Source organism: Leptodactylus fuscus, chromosome 5, assembly GCF_031893055.1.
Source record: "Leptodactylus fuscus isolate aLepFus1 chromosome 5, aLepFus1.hap2, whole genome shotgun sequence".
Taxonomy (NCBI): domain Eukaryota; kingdom Metazoa; phylum Chordata; class Amphibia; order Anura; family Leptodactylidae; genus Leptodactylus; species Leptodactylus fuscus.
This window is the reverse complement of record NC_134269.1, coordinates 84,960,554-84,986,446: the sequence shown is the minus strand read 5'-3', so window position 1 is coordinate 84,986,446 and position 25,893 is coordinate 84,960,554. Positions and strand designations below refer to the sequence as shown.

The following is a 25,893-nucleotide window of genomic DNA, read 5'->3' as shown; positions in this document are numbered from 1 at the left end:
CTGGTTAGAGGCTCCCTCCACCATGAATTGGTCCAAACTGGGTTTTTTAGAGGCTCCCTCCACCATGAATTTGCCCAAACTGGGCTGTTTAGAGCCTCCCTCCACCATGAATTGGTCCAAACTGGGCTGGTTAGAGGCTCCCTCCACCATGAATTTCCCAAAACTTGGCTGTTTAGAGGCTCCCTCCACCATTAATTGGTCCAAACTGGGCTGGTTAGAGGCTCCCTCCACCATGAATTTGCCCAAACTGGGCTGTTTAGAGGCTCCCTCCACCATGAATTGGTCCAAACTGGGTTTTTTTTAGAGGCTCCCTCCACCATGAATTGGTCCAAACTGGGCTGTTTAGAGGCTCCCTCCACCATGAATTTGCCCAAACTGGGCTGGTTAGAGGCTCCCTCCACCATGAATTGGTCCAAACTGGGCTGGTTAGAGGCTCCCTCCACCATGAATTTGCCCAAACTGGGCTGTTTAGAGGCTCCCTCCACCATGAATTGGTCCAAACTGGGTTTTTTAGAGGCTCCCTCCACCATGAATTGGTCCAAACTGGGCTGTTTAGAGGCTCCCTCCACCATGAATTTGCCCAAACTGGGCTGGTTAGAGGCTCCCTCCACCATGAATTGGTCCAAACTGGGGTTTTTAGAGGCTCCCTCCACCATTAATTGGTCCAAACTGGGCTGGTTAGAGGCTCCCTCCACCATGAATTGGTCCAAACTGGGTTTTTTAGAGGCTCCCTCCACCATGAATTGGTCCAAACTGGGGTTTTTAGAGGCTCCCTCCACCATGAATTGGTCCAAACTGGGCTGTTTAGCGGCTCCCTCCACCATTAATTGGTCCAAACTGGGCTGGTTAGAGGCTCCCTCCACCATGAATTTGCCCAAACTGGGCTGTTTAGAGGCTCCCTCCACCATGAATTGGTCCAAACTGGGTTTTTTTTAGAGGCTCCCTCCACCATGAATTGGTCCAAACTGGGCTGTTTAGAGGCTCCCTCCACCATGAATTTGCCCAAACTGGGCTGGTTAGAGGCTCCCTCCACCATGAATTGGTCCAAACTGGGCTGGTTAGAGGCTCCCTCCACCATTAATTGGTCCAAACTGGGCTGGTTAGAGGCTCCCTCCACCATGAATTGGTCCAAACTGGGGTTTTTAGAGGCTCCCTCCACCATTAATTGGTCCAAACTGGGCTGGTTAGAGGCTCCCTCCACCATGAATTGGTCCAAACTGGGTTTTTTAGAGGCTCCCTCCACCATGAATTGGTCCAAACTGGGGTTTTTAGAGGCTCCCTCCACCATGAATTGGTCCAAACTGGGCTGTTTAGCGGCTCCCTCCACCATTAATTGGTCCAAACTGGGCTGGTTAGAGGCTCCCTCCACCATGAATTTGCCCAAACTGGGCTGTTTAGAGGCTCCCTCCACCATGAATTTGCCCAAACTGGGCTGGTTAGAGGCTCCCTCCACCATGAATTGGTCCAAACTGGGGTTTTTAGAGGCTCCCTCCACCATGAATTGGTCCAAACTTGGCTGTTTAGAGGCTCCCTCCACCATTAATTGGTCCAAACTGGGCTGGTTAGAGGCTCCCTCCACCATGAATTGGTCCAAACTGGGTTTTTTAGAGGCTCCCTCCACCATGAATTGGTCCAAACTGGGGTTTTTAGAGGCTCCCTCCACCATGAATTGGTCCAAACTGGGCTGTTTAGCGGCTCCCTCCACCATTAATTGGTCCAAACTGGGCTGGTTAGAGGCTCCCTCCACCATGAATTTGCCCAAACTGGGCTGTTTAGAGGCTCCCTCCACCATGAATTTGCCCAAACTGGGCTGGTTAGAGGCTCCCTCCACCATGAATTGGTCCAAACTGGGGTTTTTAGAGGCTCCCTCCACCATTAATTGGTCCAAACTGGGCTGGTTAGAGGCTCCCTCCACCATGAATTTGCCCAAACTGGGCTGTTTAGAGGCTCCCTCCACCATTAATTGGTCCAAACTGGGCTGGTTAGAGGCTCCCTCCACCATGAATTGGTCCAAACTGGGTTTTTTAGAGGCTCCCTCCACCATGAATTTGCCCAAACTGGGCTGTTTAGAGGCTCCCTCCACCATGAATTGGTCCAAACTGGGCTGGTTAGAGGCTCCCTCCACCATGAATTTGCCCACACTGGGCTGGTTAGAGGCTCCCTCCACCATGAATTGGTCCAAACTGGGGTTTTTAGAGGCTCCCTCCACCATGAATTTGCCCAAACTCTGCTGGTTAGAGGCTCAATCCACCCTGATTTTCAAAACAAATGTTGGTGCCAACCTCAACTTACTACAAGGGCCAAATTCACTGCTGGTGACAAGCTCTCCTCACTGCAAGTGCCAAATACACATGTTTCAAGGTGTTTTCCTACTGTCAGAGAGGTGGTATTGAGTGTGTAAAGTGTGTAGTTGTTAGGCTGTGATGTTGGGGTAATAGAGGGTCTTTGGTGTGTTAGATGCCCCCAGACATGCTTCCCCTGCTGTCCCAGTGTCATTCCAGAGGTGTTGGCATCATTTCCTGGGGTGTCATAGTGGACTTGGTGACCCTCCAGACACGGATTTGGGTTTCCCCCTTAACGAGTATCTGTTCCCCATAGACTATAATGGGGTTCGAAACCCGTTCGAACACACGAACATTGAGCGGCTGTTCGAATCGAATTTCGAACCTCGAACATTTTAGTGTTCGCTCATCTCTAATAATAATAACAAAGGTACAATTTTAATCAGTCCAAAGTGCCCTACAGTACTGTGTGGTTAGTTTACTATGATGATCCTGATGACAGACTTCCTTTAAAGAGGACTTTTACCTCTCCTAAAATGTCTGTTTTAGAACATACTCGTATTCCAGATAAAATAACAACTTTGGAGCATATGGTGAGAAGGGATTCCACAACAATCTGTAAAGGGTGCTAAGAAATACTCTACACAAACAGTGAGAACATGAATGGAGATTAGACATATATACTCTCTAATAATGAAATTAGTCTTGGACAGAAGGGAATAGTAGTGAATATATAAAAAAGTAAGCCACACCCACATGTGTACAACAGAATGTATAAAGCAAATATTAGACAGCATATCCAAAGTTACATAAGTAAACACATGCTCAAAAACACTGTATAAAGAGCACTTAGGGGGTGTCATACTACAGTTAATGTCTGTTGCTATCTTCCATCATAGGATGACAGCAACGGACATTAAACTGTTGCAGAGAACATTCACAGACCGCTTGTGTGTCCGTTCCTATTGACACAAATGTAAACAACATGACAGACGCTATCGGCCATCATGTTAGTTTACCTTTGTAACAGAAGATAAAGCCCTGTATGCATGACTTCCATTTTTCGTTATAAGTAAACAAACATGACGGAAGATAGTGTCCGTCATGTTGTTTACATTAGTGCCAATGGGACTGGACACAGAATCGGTCTAATGTCCAATTCTGTCTATGACAGACGACAGCAACAGACATTAACAATGGCAGTGTGAATGCCCCTTTTGCATTACTGCTGTATTTACTTTATATATAAATGGGAGGTTCTACATTTTGACCGAACCATTAGAGTCCAATATGCCAGTTCTATATTGCCTTTGTTTTTGAACTATGCATGTTGGTTTTTCTCTGTTATTCCCTGTGGAAATTTTTAACTATGTTTAAACTGGGTGTTATTGTTCTTCTTTGCTGTAGACACATTCTGAATTTGCCAGGACTGATTGGATAATGTTAAAGTGAGCATGTGCACACCACAATGGGTAATGCTATCTCATATATAGCTATACTGCTGAGCACCACCATTGGTCCAAGTTACTACGCCTTGGTACAGAGAATAGTGACTATTGGGAAGTTCTCCACAAGGTAGTGCAGGTGATCTTACCTTGCTTAGGACTGCAACCCACTGACAGAATAGACACTGCTACAATAATATCCTGCATTCTGATGATGGGTCTCCAAGATAAATATGGAGTTTAAAACACCATGAAGGCCCGCAGGTTAATATCAAAATGACCCCATTAACATTATATTCAGGAATTGTGATAGACTATTTCAATTCAAGTGGCTAAAATGATAAAGCTTCCCCTTCAACAAGATTTATCCTTACAAAGACAGTTAAATCTTGTACAATTGTGCTATAATAACTAGAAATAATAATAGTCATCCAGGCCATTGTGTTTCATAGTTGTACACTACATTTTCAGGTGTATTAATATGAAGTCCCATTACAAAAACGTCTGGTCTTTAAGTAGGTCTCTCATCATGCTGAAAAAAAGAAAATATATTTCCACTCTCCGCCATGTAACAGAAATGAGAGCAGGCAGCCTGTAATGTCTAATTAGGTTTCAGCAATTAAAAGAAGAGTAAAGGAATGTTTGATACTACTGAGTTCTGGATGTACTGGAAACATGGTATGCAAATTCTAATCTAATATATATTTATATATATAGATAGATGATTCTATCTACGTTCATATACACATATATAAATGCTGAGAAGTTTTAGGCAGGTATGGAAAAAATGACAGAAAGTAAGAACTCTTTCAAAAAGTATTAATAGTTTACTCTTTATCAATTTTAAAAAATAAGTTAATGAACAAAATAGAAATCTAAAAATCAATATTTGGTGCGGACACCATTTGCCTTTTAAGCTGAAGCCCTACGTTGCGACAATACTGTGTTTTAGAGTAACTGCAAAGTGAATGGGATTCTGGCTAGTCCCACCCAACATTGCAGAAAAAAAATCCAAAGCAGAAAAACTGTGTTTTCAAAATGGGAGTGTTTTTGTAAATCGCATCATGTCGATTATACTTGTGGAAACACTAGCGTTTTCCTTATAGGTATAATAAGGGCAAAAACTCTGTGAAAATGCAATAACAAAACGCTTTGAAAATAACCCGGATGTGTTTCCTTATTTGGGGCTTTAGAATTAAATGGCATCAATTCTTCTAGGTATAATTGCACTCTCTGTTTCTGAAGGAACTCAGTGGTTAGGTTGTTCCAAACATCTTGAAGAACTAAGCACAGATCTTCTTTGGAAATAGGCTTGCTCTCTCCATGTAATCCCAGGCAGACTCTATGTAGTTGAGATCAGAGGGGGGCCATATCATCACTTCCAAGACTCCTCCTCCAAAGGGTGGTAACACTATATTATATTGATGAGATTTAGATTTTCTTGTTTATTCTATTTTGGTAATTAACTAGCAACACTTCATTTTATTGAAAGCAGTATTTTTTCCACAAATGTCTACAACTTTTGCACAGTACTGTATATATTTATCTAATTTAGTATGCTGATAGAAGCCAACTATGCCATGAAGATACATGGAAATTTCAGCAGCTAAGGCTGAGTTTACACTGAGTTTTTTGGTCAGTATTTTGGTCAGGAAAAAAACCGCTCAGTAAAATTTGTGTGGCGTTTATGAAGTGTTTTTTGACACATTTTTTCAGGCGTTTTTTGAAGCGTTTCTTAGAGGTGTTTTTTGAATGTGGCCATGAATTAGTTTTGAAAAACGCCTCACGTTTTTTGAGTTCTTTTTCTGTCAATTCCGCGTCAAAATCGCACACAAAAACCGCATCCAAAAAAATGTGAGGTAGATTTTCTGTGAAAAGAGCTGCGGGATGCTAAGTGGGGCCTTAGCCTCAAAGATTTTATTACAATTTGGATGTGGAGATGAAAAATACGGGCAACACCCCACATGTGACTATACAAGGTTGTATGGGTACATGGCAGAGATCAGAATGGAAAGAATGGTATTTGTATTTGGCTTTTGGAGGGCAGAATTTGCGGAATAGTTTTCTGGTGTCATGTTATGTTTACTGAACCCCTAAAATAACAGGCTCATTTGAGTGCAGAACAGGAAGTAAAAAGACAGTGAGAACAGGGATTGGTAAGTAAATTTGGCCGGTTACCTGCTGGGTTCATGTTATCTGCTGGGGTTACTCCAGAAGTTAACAGCATATTTAAACAAAACACACAAAAAAAAAACAAAAAAACCCAGCAACTGAAGTTATGGTCTGTGTGAACAGAATATGTACTCTTTGAATAAAAAAGGATTTTTTTGAAATAATTTAATTATTCATTTATTTATGATTTTGCATCTGTATTAGTAACTAATGTGTTAATTGTGTAATTGTGTGATATTTTTGTATTTAAAATAAAAAATACAAAAGGAGATAACCAAGGAGATGCTACTTTATAATAAAGCATGAAATATATTACAAAAGATTACATTTTTGTTTGCAGTATTTGAAGTCTGTGTTTTTTTGTCAGTGGCATATTTTTTTGCAGCATGCACCAGGTGTAGCATGTTTTTTCTAGTAGTTTTCCCAAAGATTTCTCCATATAAACAAATGCCAGAATGTGGCAAATAACTAGCAAATTGGAACAATGCCACACAAAATATAAAAAAAAAACCCATAATGCTTTTTTAAGAAATAAAGGTTTAAAAAGTACATGTAAAAGAAGTCTGACAATTGTAAATATGATTCAATTCTAATTTGGAACCTCTGCTGTTCACTGCTATACCTCATTTTAGTATTGTTGTTTTTTTATGTTTCTCCTTTTTTTTCTCTGAGAAATTAATACATTGCTCTTAATAACTTAATTAGTGAGGGAGGTCTCAGAATTTTACTTATTTATATATATATATATATATATATATATATATATTATAATACGGATAGTTGTACAATATGGAAAGACAACAACTCTAATAAAATGTTATAATAAATGACAAAGGTAGAAAAAATATTCTTCAAAATCATTCTTATTGTCTACTGCTTAAAAATCAGCAATGTGTGCAAAGTGGCCTCTGAACAGATGCAACAACTGGTGAACACAGGATCCACTGGGATGGCAACATGCACTGGAATAAGAAAAATTGCCTGCAACCAAGAAAAGAAGCCCTCATTTAGATTCTACTAAACTGTACTCAGGGATTACGGAAGAATTACAATAATTGTGAAGACAATAAAGGCAGATGCTGGACAATAAGAATTCTTAAGCAAGAGACTAAACAAACATCACATATGTAAATGGTTCTTTTGCCGACCAAAGTGGTCTCTGGATGTTTCGAATTATCATGGGCAGAAGGAACAGCAATGCATCTGAGCGCACATCAACCAACTGCTGTCTTGTTATGCAATTTAGAGGAAGCAATTAGCTTAGAAGAACATACAGAGCAGTAACCAAGATTTTATTTTCTCTTTATTATGTTTTTCTTCAGCTCTTTCACTTACAACCAGTAATTAATACTTTTTTCCATTTTATTTACTTAATTTTAATGCTCGTTTTATAACCTTCAAAGTGGAAAGAAATAAAAAAGAAAAAATAGAAATGCTATAACAAGTAATTGGCTCTACCCACAATCATTTTAAGGCTTTGATTTAATATAGTATATAGGAACTATGTGCAACTGGACCATTATGCAATTCTTTTGCAATTAATACAGTTAAAGTGACACTTTTTTAGATGAATTTGTAAATGGGAAGAATGTGTTGATTTCATGTTGTACAAACCCTAAAATACCTATTGTGGCAAAGTTAGCTCAGTAGAAGCAGTGGTGCAGACCCAAACAGTCAAGACAGGGACACAACACATGCCGCAAACTGGTTTATTTAGAAAAAAACAGGGAAATAAATAAACCTTGACTTCAGGCACAAAATAACAAGACATCCTTGCATATTTCTGTATTTTATAGATTTACAAATGGGCAAACCTCTGGAGATTAGTATATTTTCAAGGTCAGGTGGTTTAGTCCAAAGACTTGTTTCGAGTCGAATAAGTTTGTCACAAATCAGAGCTTAAATTGGCTTAAAACATAGTGTATGACTCGGTCAGGGAACCTAAGACTCTATCTAGCCCGTTTCCAGGTCTCAAAGGCAAACACAGCTGAGGTTATGTGACAGTAGGTCTATGAAAAACATATGATAAATAGTGTATACAAACTACTAGTGTAACCATTCACTTACCTCCCAACTTTCAATGGATGGAAAGAGAGACATAAGATGTGTGGTGTTATATGTACCAACAACCCTGTGCTAAGTGTGGATGTGGCCTACAAGGAAGATCATGGGGCCAAGGAGTAGAACATTCTTGCTCACTTTCCCTGCCACTGTCAATTTCATTTTGCCAAATTAGCTGGTGATGCCTTTTCATGTGAGCATGGAGAAACATAGTATCTACTTTTGTTCCTGCACAGCCACATTTAATTTTCTGCTTGCACATTGTTACGGATCTGTTGTTTGGCAGGAAATGTGCCTGCTAGAGTTCAGCGAGTAGTTTCGATTGAATACCTCCCCTGCATAGTTATTGTTGTAAAAAAAAAAAAATGCGCCAGGGAAGGTGGAAGGGGATTCGAATATTTACCATGTGGTATTCGACCGAGTACACCAATAACTATGCAAAGCGAGGTATTCGATCGAACACTATTCACTCGTCTCTAGTGCCTGCAAATGCCACCACTGCCACTCTCCTCACCCACTAGCTTCCCCCAGGTCTATCTGGGGCAGACTTTTTGGATGTTGGGGCTACACATTAGCAGGAATCATTACTATCTCCATTGCCACCAATCTCTTTCTCTGATTTCAGTGCAAAAAAAGGGCTTAACAAAACGAGATTTTGGCAATAAAATGGTTTCATCAAATCCTTTTGTGAAATTCAGGTCAAAACCAGTTTGTTACAAATTGATTTGCTCATCACTTACCTCAAATCATACTCTATAAAGAATTAAAAAAAAAAAAACCATTGCGATATTTCTGTTCGGTGCCCTTATTTATAACATCTTAAATAACTGCACACAAATGAGTTCTTGAATTTGGGTAACACTTTATAACGTTTCCAAGAGTTAACCAAATTAATTCAATCCATTGGGTTCATTGATTAATCCTGCCTTACTGCTGAGTAGTCTCTATTAGTTACAGACATCAGCATTGACTGCCGCTAGCTCCTTCCTTGGAAATGTGATGCTTCTGGGGCCAAGGGGTCTGACATCTTCCTTTTAGTATCTACTATTGATGGTCTCTGATGATTTTAATAGATAATATTTCAATGTACTGATATTTTGAATAGATGTTACGGATACTGATATCACTGTGCTTAGGATAGGCCATCAATATTAGATCTTTGGGGGTCCAACTTCCGGGACCCCCGCGATCACCAGTACCAAGTCACACTGCTCACTCACTGTATAAACTGTAGCGGCAAGTTTAGGTATTGCAGCATGTAGTATCCACATTTGCAGCAACAATATCAAGTGCCACGTTGTCTCTGTACTAATGATCTGTAGGGATCCCAGATGTCCGAAAGGTAGGCCATCAAACTTAGAAACTAGATAACCCCTTTAGGCTGGAGTACCACATCGCATAAATTCTGTAGCAAAACCCATAGCATTTCACAGTACCTGCAGAGTACCACATTGTAGAAACGTATCCACAGCGGACGCACTGCGATTTCAAAACCATCATGTTTTTGTAAATAGTAGCAAGTCAGTTATACCTACAGAAATGCTGGCGGTTTACGTAGAATGTCCGCAGAGGAAAACTCTGTGGACTTTGTGTGAAAAGTGCTGTGGGAAAAACCTAAGGGGAGCCTTAGCCTTAATCTACTGCCTCTATATTTGCATATATTTGGTCATTATACGGTTATATCAGTATATATCAGTGTATAAACTGGGAGAATTTCCTAACATACATTGTAAAGTATACTGACTGCGCACATGATGTGAATTGAGCCAAGGTGATTATAGAAAAAGGGTTTGATTCTTAACTAGAAGTAATGGTTATTTGTTACTTACCAGCTGTAGAACATCAGCAGAAACCATCTGCATGCAGCACATTGCTGTAGCCAAGGCACAGACAATTGTAGAGATGATATTCAAAGCACACACACTGAACAACAGGTCCTATAAAAAGATGCAAAGAAAACCATCAGGTTTTATCTTACAAATGCATGTGACGGGACTGCAAACATATTTAATTGGTTTGATAATAGCGGCTGTCACTTGCTATCTGTGTGGTATGGGATTAATTAGTTTGCACTGTCGCTTAGTCAGATCTTAACCCCTTACCATGGAACTCTTTCAGGAGACCAATATATAACAATTCTGTACAATTCACATCATACCACCATAAATTATTAATATTTTCATGTGAATTCAGCTATAGTGGAAAACTGTAGGGAAACTGTAATGACAAAGGCAATAAATGCAATTTATGTGGCTACCATGTTTATGTCTCAAAAAAAATTATTTTAAAGGAGTGGAAGCTGGGGGACCATTGATTGGTTTCGTGCCATCATGTGGGGTGCAGGACTTCTGAAATCCAGGTCCTTGTGTAAGACCAAATGGTCACTGGCAGCAGACAATGGGGTTGGGACATGAGTATGCTTTTTTTTTTTTTAATTTTTATTTTTTACCTCACTAGCCCCCACAGCGGCTCGTCCAATTCCTGAATAACTCCTTTAAACAATAATTGAAATATTCTACAAATTGTATTTACTGAATATAACACATCTCAGCTGTAACCAAGTAATGGGTCTTTGTCCGACGATCTACTTTCTTTGGGATATCAAACAACAATGTAGACTTGGATATAACATCACAATATGAAATATATTACATGGTTATATAGTTTTCCATCTCTCTGCCTACAGTATCTACAGTCTACATCCAGGATTTCTCCATCTTATTCTATTATTGTAAACTGCCCATTTGCACAACCAATTCAGCTCATAATAAATGTACAAGGAGGTCTTTCCCTACCATGTATTGTTGACAGATGGCAGTATAATATATGTGTTTCTGTTTTATATACCGAACTATAATGTGCCAAGACAACATTTCTCTCTGATACATAAAATTCCATAATGAAGGTGAGTGAACACTCCAGAACATGATGCACAGTGCTTATATATCAATGTATACAGTCTGTAGAGCTCCTTACTATGCTGTGTTTCAGATGTCATATATCACATTTTACTATTAAACCTAGACAGTAAAATGTGTATAGCGTAAACCCAAATGTCACTGGGCAGCAATTGTTAAGAGAAAAGCATCAGCATTGTATTTTTTAACATGGTTGATTCTTTGCTATGAGATGTATCTTCACAGTCAAGTGTATGAACTAGGGGTGAGGAGAGCGGAAAGGGATTGGCTGCTAAAACAAAGCTGCGAGAGGGAGAGAGGAGGTTCTAGGTTCTGACATTGGCCTCAAGCTAAAGCTGGGAGCAAATATGGTTGACAGAATGTTGTTTTTCCTTTTAGATTAAGGCAACAGATTGGAGCATTATGTACAGGGTGTATGAAAAAGAACAGAGAGGTAAAACACATAAACATATAAGGAATTAGGAGCAAAATGTAAGTTATTTTGGCTGGAGACACATTCCAACGTCATACAGGTTGGTAACACAATCATTATGCCGGCATATCAGGAAGATGCTGCCATACTACTTGGCATAGTCTATACTAACAGGAGACTCCTGCCTGCTAATGATGAGAGAACGCTTGTTCACATACAGAAGTAGGGCGCACCTGCCTTTCCTGCAGCGAAAGGTTACAGCACGGCAATACAAAATAAAACAATTAGCATTTCACTTTGAAGGTATGAATAAAGCAACATAATTACTGTGAAAGATCATGCTAATCAGCCATAAGTATTATGTTTATGGTAACCATGACGATGTTAATCAGTGCGCAGCATTCTAACAAAACAACCTGTGATCAGCAGCCGCAGATTTCCTGAGTTACAAGATATATATATATATATATATATATATATATATATATATATATATATATATATAATAAAATATTCTGTATAATTAGTTGGAATCTTTTAGTATGGAATCTTTTAAATGGAATCTTTTAGTATGAAAATAAAGATTCTAATTATTATTTCTACTGTAAATATATGCACCAAAGGAATGTATCATTAAATGATGCCGTTATGATTCTATTTTGCAGCATTTCTTTTTTCATTTATCTCCATAATAAGGCATGCCGCTATTTAATATGCTTTAATTAATGGTAAAGTTTATCTTTCTTTATGAATGGCATACTCTATGAATGATAACATAATGATAACATATGAATGATAACTATGAATGATAACATATAAACATATAAATACAAATGAAGCAAGGCTGAGGCGACACAGAAAATAAGCCATGTTTGTACTAAAGTTTACATACTGCTTAGAGTCAGCATTGCATACAAAAACCTTTTTGGTGACTACATTGCATTATTTGGGGACTACATTAGTATTTGCAAACTAACAGCATGAGCGGGCTTAAAACGCAAAAGAGGTACAAATCTTTCCATTATATTTTATCTTTGTGTTTTGTATTTGTAAGCTAAAGCAACAGTGACTAGTGAACAGTAAGCAATATACTATACATTTTAAAAAGTATTGTAACTGTCATTTCAATTTTACATCTATCAATACAATCTAATGAAATATACTATTTGTAATATGATAAATCTAAAAATGCTCCCAAACTGCTAAGCTCACTTTTTAAGGCCTCTTGCAGATCACTGTGGTTCAATGTGATATCTAGGTTTTTCCCAAATAGCACACTGACCCAGTCATTTCTGTCCATACACACATGGAACCACAGCCGGCGCACAGACGGCACATGGATAACATCCATGTGCCGCCCATGCCATTCAACCAGTCTAATTTTTTTTCAGTTTAACTAGAATAGCAGATCACAGCCAGACAACCCTGGCACACTGACCTGACTAAAAAACTGAGACGTGCCTCGCGGGTTGCAGAATGCCTCTGGAAGAAAAGCCACTCCAAGGAGGATTTCCTCAGGTACAAAGAAGCAGTTCTCTCATTTTTTTTTTTTTATTTACTTTTTTTCTAAATGTAGATTGTGAGCCCCACCTAGAGCACACAATGTACATTTTTCCCTATCAGTATGTCTTTTTTGGAATATGGGATGGAAATCCATGCAAACACAGGGAGAACATACAAACTCCTTGTAGATGGTTTTTTGCCCTTGGCGGGATTTGAACACCAGGACTCCAGTGCTGCAAGGCTGCAGTGCTAACCACTGAGCCACCGTGTGGCCCCAGAAGCAGTTCTCTCATTTAAGAACGCACTCACCTCTGCAAAGCAGGTCTACTTCACCACACTCATATCTGCACTCTCTCGCAACCCCAAACAGCTCTTCTCCACCTTCAACTCCCTCCTCCCTCCTCCGTCCTCCCGCCCCCCCTCCGACATCACTTATCTCAGCTGACGACTTTGCCGCTTACTTTAAAACTAAAATTGACACCATCAGAGACAGTCTCACCCTACTCCCCCGACAACCCCTCTACCCAACTACTTACTGTTCCTCATCCCTGACCTGTTTCTCCTCCATAACTGACGAAAAACTCTCCTCCCTAATCTCCAAATCCCACCTCACCTCCTGCGTGCTCGACCCGATCCAGTCACACCTCATCCCCAAACTCGCTGAAGTCATTACTCCAGCCCTAACCCATCTCTTCAATCTATCCCTAACCAATGGATCCTTCCCCTCAGCCTTCAAACACGCCACTGTCACTCCTATATTTAAGAAACCATCCCTCGACCCGTCCTCTCCTGCCAACTATCGTCCCATCTCTCTGCTCCCGTATGCCTCAAAACTTCTTGAGCAGCATGTCCACTCCGAACTCTCCTCCTATTTCTCATCCAACCTGCTCTTTGACAGACTACATTCAGGCTTCAGACCCCGGCACTCCACTGAAACTGCCCTAAAAAAAGTCACTAACGACCTGCTAACCGCCAAAGCCAAGCGCCATTATTCTGTCCTCCTCCTCCTCGACCTCTCCTCTGCCTTTGACACAGTTGACCACTCCCTCCTGTTAGAAATTCTCTCATCCCTTGGTATCTCAGACCTGGCCCATTCCTGGATCTCCTCATACCTCACCGACCGCACATTCAGCGTCTCCCACTCGCACACCACCTCCTCACCATGCCCTCTCTCTGTAGGTGTCCCCCTGGGCTCCGTCCTAGGACCCTTCCTGTTCTCCATCTACACCCTTGGCCTGGGCCAACTCATAGAATCTCTTGGCTTTCAGTACCACTGTTATGCCGATGACACCCAAATCTACATCTCTGGACCAGACATTATCTCCCTGCTGGCCAGAATTCCAGATTGTTTAGCGGCCGTAGCCTCCTTCCTCTTCTCCCGCTTTCTCAAACTCAACATGGAGAAAACAGAGTTTATCATCTTCAGCCCATCCTGTATGGCCCCTCCACCTGAACCATCCATCAAAGTTAATGGAACCACAATTACCCCTGTCCCACAGGCCCGATGCCTTGGGGTAACCTTGGACTCTGACCTATCCTTCAAGCCACATATTCAAGCCCTCAACACCTCCTGCCACCTCCAACTCAGGAACATCCACCGAATTCGCCCCTTCCTCACCCAGGAAACTACCAAGATGCTTGTCCAGGCCCTCATAATCTCCCGCCTAGACTACTGCAACACCCTTCTCCATGGACTCCCAGCTAACACACTCGCCCCCTCCAGTCCACCTTAAACTGCGCTGCTCGCTTAATCCACCTCACCCCCCGATCTTCATCGGCTGCTCCCCTCTGCCAGTCCCTCCACTGGCTACCTATAGCCCAGTGAATTGAGTTCAAGCTACTAACGCTAACATACAAAGCCATCAACAACCTGTCCCCTCCATATATCTCTGAACTAATCTCCCGCTACCTGCCCACACGTAACCTCAGATCCAAAGATCTCCTACTCCGCTCTGCTGTCATCCGCTCTTCATAAAACTGTCTCCAAGATTTCTCCCGTGCATCCCCCATACTCTGGAACTCCTTACCACGACACATAAGACTGACCCCCACAATCACAGGCTTCAAGAAGGCCCTGAAGACTCACCTATTCAGGAAGGCCTACAACCTCCAATAACACTATCACCACACCACCATCTGTACAGTCTCCCCCTCTCCTTCTGTCTCTACCCCCCTTCCCTCATAGATTGTAAGCCCTCGCGGGCAGGGCCCTGTACCCCACTGTGTATATTCTGTGTATTGTATGTAACCCCCAAATGTAAAGCACCATGGAATTAATGGTGCTATATAAATAATAATAATAATAATAATAATAATGATCATAGAAATATATGGAGAGAGATTAGGGGAAGGAGGAGGAGCTAAGTCAGAGAGGCGCACAAAAACGGATATCCTGCTAGAGCCATCAGTACATTTTAGGACTGTTCACATCTGTGCCCGGTCTCCGCTTTTGGGTTTCCGTCTTCTGCCAAGAGAAATTTGACAAGTAACGGAAACTCGGCAGTCAGTTTTCAAACCCATTCACAATGAATGGGTTTGTAAAGTGACCTCCCATGAGCGTCTTCTGCCTCTCCGTGGCGAAACTGGTTTTTTTTTTTAACCGGACACAAAGTCCTGCATGTTTGACTTTGTAAAATCATGGTGCTGTTATTTACTTTTCTCTAAGGGTAGGTTTGCACTACTGTGATTAATGTCTTTAGCTCTCATCCATCATAAGTATTCTATGTCTGCATTCAATCTTATGATGAAAAACATGATAGAAGCTTCATGTGTGACTGTCCCTTAACTCAACTCTGCTTCTTCCCCACCTCCCCTTTCCATAGACTCCTAGAGCCCGCAGACTGTTTTTGCTGAAGTTTGTTTTCATCTGTAAATTGCGTTTTGGAGGGAGCCTAGCAGAGGAGATTGAGAAATAGCGAAAGCACTTTTGTCTAATATTAAATGTTGCAATGTTTCTTAAATTCTCTTCTATTAATGGTTTATAAGAAAAAAATAATAAAATGGCTGTTAATCTTTAAGAGCCACAGATGGTGTACAGACACCAAGTTAACTATCAGTCTAACATGACACCTTTTTGTAGCAAATGGTGCTTTTTGTAGCTAAAAGAACTGCTAGAAATAGTTGAGTGACTGTGGATGTGGAGGTCATGCATAAGTGACCACTCTTGATCAGTGGGGGTCCTTGTGGTCAGACCCCTCCTTGTTATATATTTATCCCCTATCTTTTCATGTGTGTTTTTTATGTAAAGAAAATTGATGACACTTAAAAAAAAAAAAAAAAAAAAAAAAAAAAGGAAAAGAAAAAGAAAGAAAAACATTTCACATTGGTGAAATGTACTGTAGACAAGTGGTTTTCAGAATGTAGAACTCCAGCTCTCAGCATGACCTGACAAGAACTTTAAGAAGGCTGGTGGTATTGAAACTATGGAGAGCTGCAAGTTGAAGACAACTGCTTTAGATGGTGCTATAACCCGTAAATGGGGTAGATAGAAAGTAGCATAATAAAGACAAACTAAAAGTTATCTTTCAAGAATATTATGAACACGTATCATGGTATCTTTGCAGTAATGGAAATCAGCTCTCCATGCACGGACTTCCTGGTGAGCCTTTGATAGACAAGAGCAGCCTGGGATGGAAGAGAGCAGCAATATAATCCAATAATAAGATGGGAGGTTTCTCTGAGACTACATCAGAGTCCATGCAGAAATGACATCTAAACTGTAGACCTGTCCTTAAAGGGAACCTGTCAGGTCGATTTGGGACATTAAACTACACACATGTCCTTATAGACTTGTGGTTAAGTGGTTAATTGCCTTGTTTTAATGCAATCCACTTTAAAAATATAAAACCTTTATACTTACCTAGAGAAGATGCTACACATGCACATCCGGTCTGCTCAAGCATGTGCATATTATCTGATCTGCATAAATATTGTGATTGTCAGCAGGAGGGGAGGGAGAGGGAAATACAGGAAGTGAAAAGAGGAGATTGCAGACAGACTGCTGAAACAAGGAGATGGGAAAAACCCTTTAATGCAGCCATGAATAACATTATAACATTATTTGGGTCCATAAGGATCTGTGGGTTGTTTAGTGTCCCAAATCGACCTGACAGTTACCTGCTATTTATTTAAAGGGGATCTATCAACTACAGATACTGACTCGCACTATATTTTTTTAACACTTGATTCGACAGTCACTTTAACAATCTGTAGATTGTAGAGTCGTAGTCTCTACATAGCATGAGCACTACCGGATGGCGATAAGGTATATACAGCAGTGTAAGGTACTATTACTGCTACTTAAGGGTCCATAAGTCAAATAAGGGCAAAAATATGATGACATTTAAAGACTAGAGAAGGAGAAGACTACTCTGTTCTTCATGCTTGATCCTTGCAGATGATCTTTCTAAAGCAGACACTCATATAATTATGACCTGAACTGAATACAGAGCAGCCATGTAGACCAGACCCGCTTTTCAGTATATTTAACAGCTGCCTCAAGGGCTTACTTAGTTCATTTTAAGGATATCATGAAACAATTTGCTGTGCAAGGAATTATACAACTCTCTGAAGGGCAAGATGACTTGAAATGCACTGTACTGCTCAGTATCATGATGTAACCTGCAGATGATAAACTCTTGCTTGACTGCACTCAATGTATCCCAGAGAGCAGCATGCAGGGCAGGTTTAGAAGCAGAGGACACCTTGGCATACATTATATGTAATGAAGCATATCAGCGTAGATTTGTCTCTCTACCTGTGCAGTCATGGATATGACTGTAAATACACAGACAATTGCATGCTCAGAATCTGTTTGTAACAGGATTGTTTCCCACCTCTCTTTTGCAAATCAGATCTTACTGTACTAAGTGACACATTGTCAGCTTGCAGAAGACACGTTGCTGTGCTATTTATAATAATGTGCCGGGCTTTAACGCGAACATGGAAATAGCAAATAGAAAAAATATTTTAAAAAAATAAAAAATGGACAACTGTTTATATTGTGCACTTGCTTCTGAGATTCTGTAGCTTTCCATTTTATTTATGCACTTTTTAAACAATGTTTTATTGGTTTCTCAGGAAAAAAAAAAAAAAAAAGGACGGTGATAGACATACAGCCAAAGAAGGGTTATGTCAAAAGGAATAAGCTATAGAAATGGCAATGTCAATATAAAAAGACAAACAAAATAAAAAAAACTGTTACCCCCCCCCGACAGATCCATATCATAGGGCAGTCAAGAAAACCTATAGTTGTGGCCAAAGTCAACACAAGCAAGAAAACTATGACCTAGGCAGCTCCGGATGTCCCAGATTCCCATCCAGACTTTGTAATAAGTACCAGGAGGTGTAGTGGAAAGGGGACAACATTTCTCCGATTTCCTCAACATTTAAGAAATGCTTAATAAATGGGGTTCATTTTTTAAAGAAGACTTTCACCCCCTACTTCATGATCCACTCCTTTTCCAATCCATAACATATTTCAATTGAGCTAGAATTTCAGATTGAGATGGAGTAAAGTTTGTGACTAATTTGTTAACAATACCTAAAGGCCACAAATATTAGTACGTGTACCATCTGAGGGACCGTTAAGGTGTCTGAAGAGAAACAGTTGAGGGGTAAGTGGGACAGAAATATGTTATTTATTATTAATCATCTCACTCTGGCCCTTCCAATAACTCTGGGCAAAGGGGCAGAAGTTGGTCACATTTGGGACAGGCAGTCGATGTTCCAGCTTGGCCCAGTGCACTGAAAGAGTCAATTCACAAATTTGTCCTTGGATGAACTTAAAGTGGGTCTCTCACCACTTCTCAGCTCTCACCAAATGGCACAATCATGCCCAACCCCCCTGAATCCAAGAAGGCAATTCAGGATCATGAAAAACATGAAAAATAGTCTCCCATTTACAAAATAACATGTCTCTCAGCAGGTTGCTTGAATACTTCCTCAGGGTCCATTCACATGGAATTTGTTGTCGAGGATTTTGGTGCTGAATCCATGTCAGAATCCACATGGAAAAAAACACCTCCCCATAGAGTTCTATGGGTTCCGCTAACAGATTTTTTTTTCCCGATAGCAGAAAAAAAGCTTCCTTCAGGCAGATTCCACCTGCAAAAACCAATGCAGTCAATGGGAGGCAGAAAATCCATGTCGCGGATTTGGAAGCAGAATTTACAAAAAAACATGTGGAAAAACTGCTTGCTGTTTTTTCAAGGTCTATACATTGTGCTGGAGTAAAAAACCATTTCCTAATTCCTAAAGTGGATTTTTTCCTCACCAAAATCCTCGCCAAAAAACTCAATGTGAATGGACCCTCAAGTGGAAATATATAGGTACAACAACAAAGATCAAGACTCTGGCTGACACGTCAATGCATCTAATGGCTGTTGTCTGTGTTCCTTAGAGAGATCCCCCAGGCGAGCTGACAGAAATCCCTTCAAATGGGCATGGCAAAAAATATGCTGATTTGAGAGTTGATATTGCCCTCTCCATTTTATAATTCTCTTACACAATTCACAGATAACCTTTTAAGATGACATATCTTGTCAACCCATGCATAAGGTCATCAAGTGAGCACATCCTTCCTTTCTATAGTCAATACAGTAGCTTATGGGGTACTTATGGGGCACTCGGAACCCCTCGGTCTCATGATTATCAGTGGTCCGAATGGCTGAATCCCCAGTGATCATACTTATCCCCTAACCTCTGTATAGGATAAGTGCTGTTAGTGGGAAAACCCATTTAAACAAAGGATAGTTATTAAAGTATTAGACAATGGGTTATTGTTTCAATGTAATTTTCCACAATCAAGGCTTTTCTTCATGTTACATAGTAGGTATATGAAGGAAACTTAAAATATTTTAAGGATAGCTAAAGATGAAATTCCCTACCCATTCAGCTCTTTACATATTCAAGATAATCTGTTGTGTCGTGAATGTTATTAAAGAGCTATTTATTATCCCTTGTGTTGAGAAGTCTGTTAATCATATGCTGGTTGTTATGAATATTATTCAAGGTTAAAGGTCAGAAGGTGACTGAGGATTTCTCTCCATCTCTTAGAACAGATATAAAAAGCTAAGTTCTCTCTCATTTCCTTTATTATGTTAATAAACAACAGGAACGGGGATAATAGTGATTGATAAGACTAATATTTACAGGATCAAGATAATCCCAATGAACATTAAAACTGAATTAAAGGCTTAATTTCTTCATAATACTACTATAAGTGGCACAATGCTGTCATAAATAAAAGGGTCATGTTTAGTATGTAGGGAAATGTACACTTGGAAATCCAACGTTTTGCATGATATGATTTTTGTAAAGAACGTATATTATTGAGCAGGAGGAGATGAGCAGATTGATATATACTGATAGCTTTATAGAAAAAAAAATTCAGGGTATCTTGTATTTTATTTATTATCACTGCTTATTTTGTACTTTGGAGTCCAGTGGGCGGTCCTACACTGGAGTTGATTGCCTGGCCTCTATGAGCGTGAATACATACATAGCTGGAAAGCAATAAGATAAACCACCCATTGGACTCCCAAGTCCAGAGTGAGAAGATAGAAATCAACAAATTAAAAGGTCTATTGAATATTTTGTCATCAAACTATATATCAATCTGCTCAGCTACTCCTGCTCTATAAGGATGCTGCATGTAAACTGGACAACTTTTTCAGTGTTATAAATTCGCTTTTTAAGAAATAAATTCACACTTTGCGACACTTCACTTTTGACACTGGTTACTAACTTAATTTTACGTTTCAGACATTGAGTTGTTTCTATACCTTAGAAAGAAGATTTATGTAGTAACTATCCAAAATAGAACCAAAATGAATAGTTGGATTTAAAAGCATAGGCTGAAATGTGCAATATTCGTAACTTATCCCGGTTTCTGTCCTCTACAGCCAGTCTTATACATGTCTTTCTATCCATGTTAGTGACATTCCACTGTTACTATGAAAGGAACATCCTTGTCAGCAGTTAACCAAGGCAGTTACCTAAAAGTGCAGCCATATTTGATGTATTATAAGTAGAGATGAGCGAACACTATTCGAAATAGCACGCTCTCATAGAAATGATTGGACGTAGCCAGCACGCGGGGGTTAAGCAAAGTCTGCGTGCCAGTCACTTCCATTCATTTCTATGGGAGTGTGCTATTTGAAACGGCTGTTTCGAATAGTGTTCGCTCATCTCTAATATAAGCAGGTATGCAGGGAATGCATGGTCACTTGAGGAAGGGGGGCTGAAAGGGGGTCAATAAGATTAATAAATTGAATAATTTGTTACATTTTGATTAATATTGGCTGAATCCATGGTGACCATCGAATGTACACTGATGTGTCTCATCTTTTGTTCTCATGGGAGATAAGTGTCTGGCAGCAGCTTATTTCCCTTTACCATTTAGTACACAAGCATGCTTGGCAGAGGTGGTTGAGAAAAAAAATGTCATTCAATTCACTGGATCAGCCAAGAGCTTTCTCATGTACATGGCCAGTCTAACTTGCTGTGGTTCATGATCACCTTATTCTGAATCAAACCAGTTAGGGGGCGTTCACACTACAGCCAGCGTCCACCCAGGGGTTTCCATCCTAAACCCTGGAGAAACTGGACAGGGGTCAGCTGGTCGTCGGTCAGCTTTAGAACCCATTAATTTGAATGGGTTTTTAAAGGTAACCACATGCAGCCTCTCTGCCTGGAATCCATTTTTTTATTTTTTTTGCATGCACACAAAGTATTGCATGTCTGACTTTGAGTCCATGCAAAACCCCCCAAAAAACAGGTGCTCCATTTAACATCATGCCGACCTTTTCAGAGGCCTTTGTTTGCAATGATGTTGGTGTGCATGCCTGAGGCACTGGCTTCCTAATTACATCATGGAAGTCATATTTGCATATTCTTCCCATGTTCCTTTGCACAGTGGAGCTCTCATGGCTTAATAAGACTCCACACACCTAATTGGTGAATCTCTCCCTAAGGAGCGACGATATCCCCTCAACCCTGTCTAAGTCTCTCACCTCTGCCAGGTCAGTCCTCTCTGCGCCAAGCTGATGAGATGCAAGAACATCGAAACAGCTGTCCTTGGCTGAGGGACTACCTAGTATAATCCCAACATCATTGCAAACAAAGGCCTCTGAGAAGGTCAGCATGATGTTAAAGGGAGCGCCCTCTATTGGTTTGCTTGACTGAGGTTCTGTCTTCCTAATTACATCATGGAAGATAGACTTGCACATTCTCAGTGAGCGCCCTCTATTGGTGTGCATGCCTGAGGCACTGGCTTCCTAATTACATCATGGAAGTCAGATTTGCATATTCTTCCCATGTTCCTTTCCATGGTGGAGCGCTCATGGCTTAATAAGACTCCACACACCTAATTAGTGAATCTCTCCCTATGGAGTGACGATATCCCCTCAACCCTAATCACTTCTGATGAAAGTGTCATTGCAAAGATAAAATTCTAGTGTCCATCTTTCCTATTCTAGGCAGTCCAATGCCCAATCTCAATCACAAAAGTTTCTTATATTTATGCGATCGATTAGGGATTTTATTAGTAGTTCCCCATGGCCAACCCATATTGTTATCAATGACCATCCATGTCCTAATGTGAAAATGCTGTATAATAATGGTATTTTATTCATTTTATTTCTTTATTTGCTTGCGATATCCTAAACCATACGCTGTAATTGTTTGACTTTATCTGATCTCATCAGTGTTTCTCATGGATTTTAGACTTATCTGACTACTCTAATGCCAATGCCTTAATGAAAATGGCTACAAAAATCTATCAAAATCAGATTCTTCATTCTTCTCCTGTTCTTGCCTTGGTGGAAAGCACATAGTTAACACAAGATCCATTCTAAATAAATTTCAGTTTTTTTTCTTGCTTTTTTTTTCTAAAGTCATTTAATCTGTTTATTTCGATAAGAGTTAGAATAATAATGCAAAACACGCTCAGATCATCCGCATTGAAACTGTGACTCATTTTACCCTCTGCTGGATTGAAAAGCTCATAGAATTTGTAATGTTCATTGAAACCTGGCTGCAGCACTTGGCATCTCTTCCCCAGCGTGAATACTTTTCTATTCCCTTTCTTTTATGATCTTTCAGATAATTAAAAAACATCCATCCTATGCCCAGTTACTGGGGATATTTGATCTTGAATTAATTAAAAAATAGAATGCAAGCGCAATCTAAGAAACAATAAAACAACTCGAAACACGAATGTCACCAATGCAAATTCCTAAATGTTGTGATTAAACTGGAAGAACATTCAGGACTTCGCTATAACTGGTGTGATTATTCATGTATCGTATACTACGTTTCTATAATAAGCCAATCCACTTGACACAACATAAATATCTTGGCAATTTCATGAAGTGATTTAAAATGAGTTTAATAAAACTGCATAACTTACATCTCACTTTACTTTAAGTGGATGATTAAGACGCTCTGATTTCGGTCATCAGAATCACGGCAAGAAAGTTGAAATAGCAAACTGTGCCAAACAATCTTGTATTTTTCCATTGATGGGATAAATAGGGGGTAATTTAAGAAGCCAGCCAGCAGTTGAATAAAAGGTACTAGTGGTTATTGTGATATTTGCTTAATGTGATAGCATGACACTATTAAGTCATAGGGAGAATGTTTACCCCCCAAAAAATAATTGCCTCACATAAAATACCCTTAATATGCATTCATTCTAACTTTGTTACTTTTTTTTCTCCCTATCAGTATGTCTTTGTGGAATGGGAGGAAATAACATGCAAACACAAAAATAACATACAAACTCCTTCAGATGTTGTTCCTGGCAGGATTTGAACCCAGGGCTATAGCGCTGCAAGGCTGCAGTGCTAACCAATGAACCACCATGTTGCCCCAAATTTTGTTACTTTTTGTTCCAGATGGCATGTGTAAGAGGATGGCTATAATAAATATTTTGATGCCCATGTAACAGCCACAAAATCAAGTTAACAATCGTTCCAGTGTTCCCGTCTTACAACCCTATGTAATTTTGGTGCTGACATACAGTTGTACTGCGGCAATGTGCTACAAGGCTCAAGGCCATAATATTGAATGTTCATAACTATAGCTAGGTGTGAATACATTTCTTGTGCATGGACTGAGCTTTTCCATCAAAGGGGTTACTCGGCTTTTTGAAACATTTTTTTTAACTAATGCAAATGTGATAAAACAAAAAATAAAATAGTACACACCTCTTACATTTCCCAGAGATTCAGCAATGACTTACTTTGGTCTTCTTGGTGTTTGCTTACAAGAAGACAGTATGTGACTACTGCCGCCAGTCACTGGCTGATGTGGTTGGTCATGTCCCATACTATGGGCATCACCTCTCAGACATGCTAGCCTAAATGCTAGTCACAATCTTTCTGTGTGTAAATAAAGATCGGTTGGATCATGAGAGAGTATCAGGGCTGGATCGCAAAGGCAAACAAAAGGTGAGCATTGTTTTTCCTTAGAGTACATTTTTTTTTACTTTAAAGTACATTTAGAAGGGTTTTCCTGCCTGGATGGAGCCATTATGCTCCTTCCTTTTAATAAATCAGGTGCCTGCCCATGTGCCAGAATGGAGAGCTACATCAGTCAAGTACTTGTTTAGATTTCATACATATAACTCACACCAGCTTCCTGACATGGGTTATAATAAAGATGTTGGACCAAGGTGTCCCTACTTCATCCACTCTCACAGAACATGACCAGCAAGGTCCAGAGTAGGAAGTGTGGGGCATCTTTGGCACATTAACACCCACTATGCCATAAACATGGCATAGACAGAATGAGAACTCCCCCCAGTTGTCAAAATTGTGCCTATTTATATAAAAAAAAAAAGTAGTGAAAAGACAAGAACACTATTAAGAGCACCTGTACATAAGACGTGATAACACAAGAAAACAGTTTCATATTTTTCTCTTTTAGGACACAAATTTAGACCTGATCTCAATCCTTTCTAGCCGTACACATGATACATACTCAGTATGAAATGTGCTTTTTGATGAGTAGAAACAGAGAATATCTTTGCTTGGATGCTGTCTGATTTATAGCTCTACTTCAAATATCAAATCATATTAAATAAGGTCATGGGAATAAATTAGAGAATAATTTCAAGATAAAAGGAAAAGTGGAATAGTGATAGGTCTCTCTCAACAAATGTTTCCTTAATGTAGTGATTATGGCTCATCGATTCCCACTTTCATACCACCTACCACAGCTCTTCTGATGTTTTAGTTCCTGCGCTGAGGATTTAATAAAGTGTCTTCTTATGAAGATGAATTAAAGGAGCATGCCCTAGAATAAGAATAACCATCTCTACATGAATTGTTCTAGGTGGCATCCTTACATCTTCACCAAGGCTTGTCTGTATGACTAATAGGGTATATGGAGTGTGGTTCCTATTCTCAGACAACATCTTTAATGTTAACATTTACTATAGAAAATACCAGCTAGGAATATATTAGTAAAACAACTCATTATGTAACTCAGTATCAGCAGAAGCTCATACATGTGTTCTGTTAGTCAGATCTGATCTTCTTTTATCAGATCTCTAGCCTATTCATGTGGTGTATAAACTCTGACACTAGCAAAAATAGGTTTGAGCCTAGACATAGAAAGGGGTTTCCCCCTAACCCAACAACAGCCTTCGATAGCTTGGTATTCACTTTTAAAGGGAATCTGTCACCAGGAAACTTGATATCAAACCCATTGCTTTGCAGATGATATTACAGTATCTTGAATAATATCAAACCTTTAGTTAGTCCACCAGTTGCACCAACAGCTTTTATAATTATACAAAGGGTGTGCCATAGCCTCAGGTTTTTAAACCTAAGTATCTTGGGGCTCTGATAACACCTCCATTACACTTGAACCTAATTTGCATATTTCTAAAAACAACTTTTTCAAAGAATGGTTCATCCCGGTCTAACAGCCCCATGAACGCTCTGCGACTAGTTTGATATTAATTTTTTTTTTTTTTTTACTAAAGCCCTAAGTAGTGAATCGGAGCTAAACAATGTTAGCAGACTGCCGCAAAAATTATATTTCCCTGTGTCTTGGATTTTTGCTCCCATCATTCTGTATAAGTCTATGGG

The 25,893-nt window shown here is 39.8% G+C and overlaps 1 protein-coding gene across 1 annotated transcript in view; it reads right to left on the bottom strand.

Moving 5' to 3' along the window:
- Positions 1-25,893, bottom strand: part of ENTREP2 (endosomal transmembrane epsin interactor 2) — a 638,923-nt gene that overhangs the window by 128,868 nt on the left and 484,162 nt on the right. Inside the window, exon 5 of the mRNA XM_075273590.1 lies at positions 9,790-9,897. Coding sequence (XP_075129691.1) covers positions 9,790-9,897 — 108 coding nt within the window. The remainder of the gene's footprint in view (positions 1-9,789; positions 9,898-25,893) is intronic.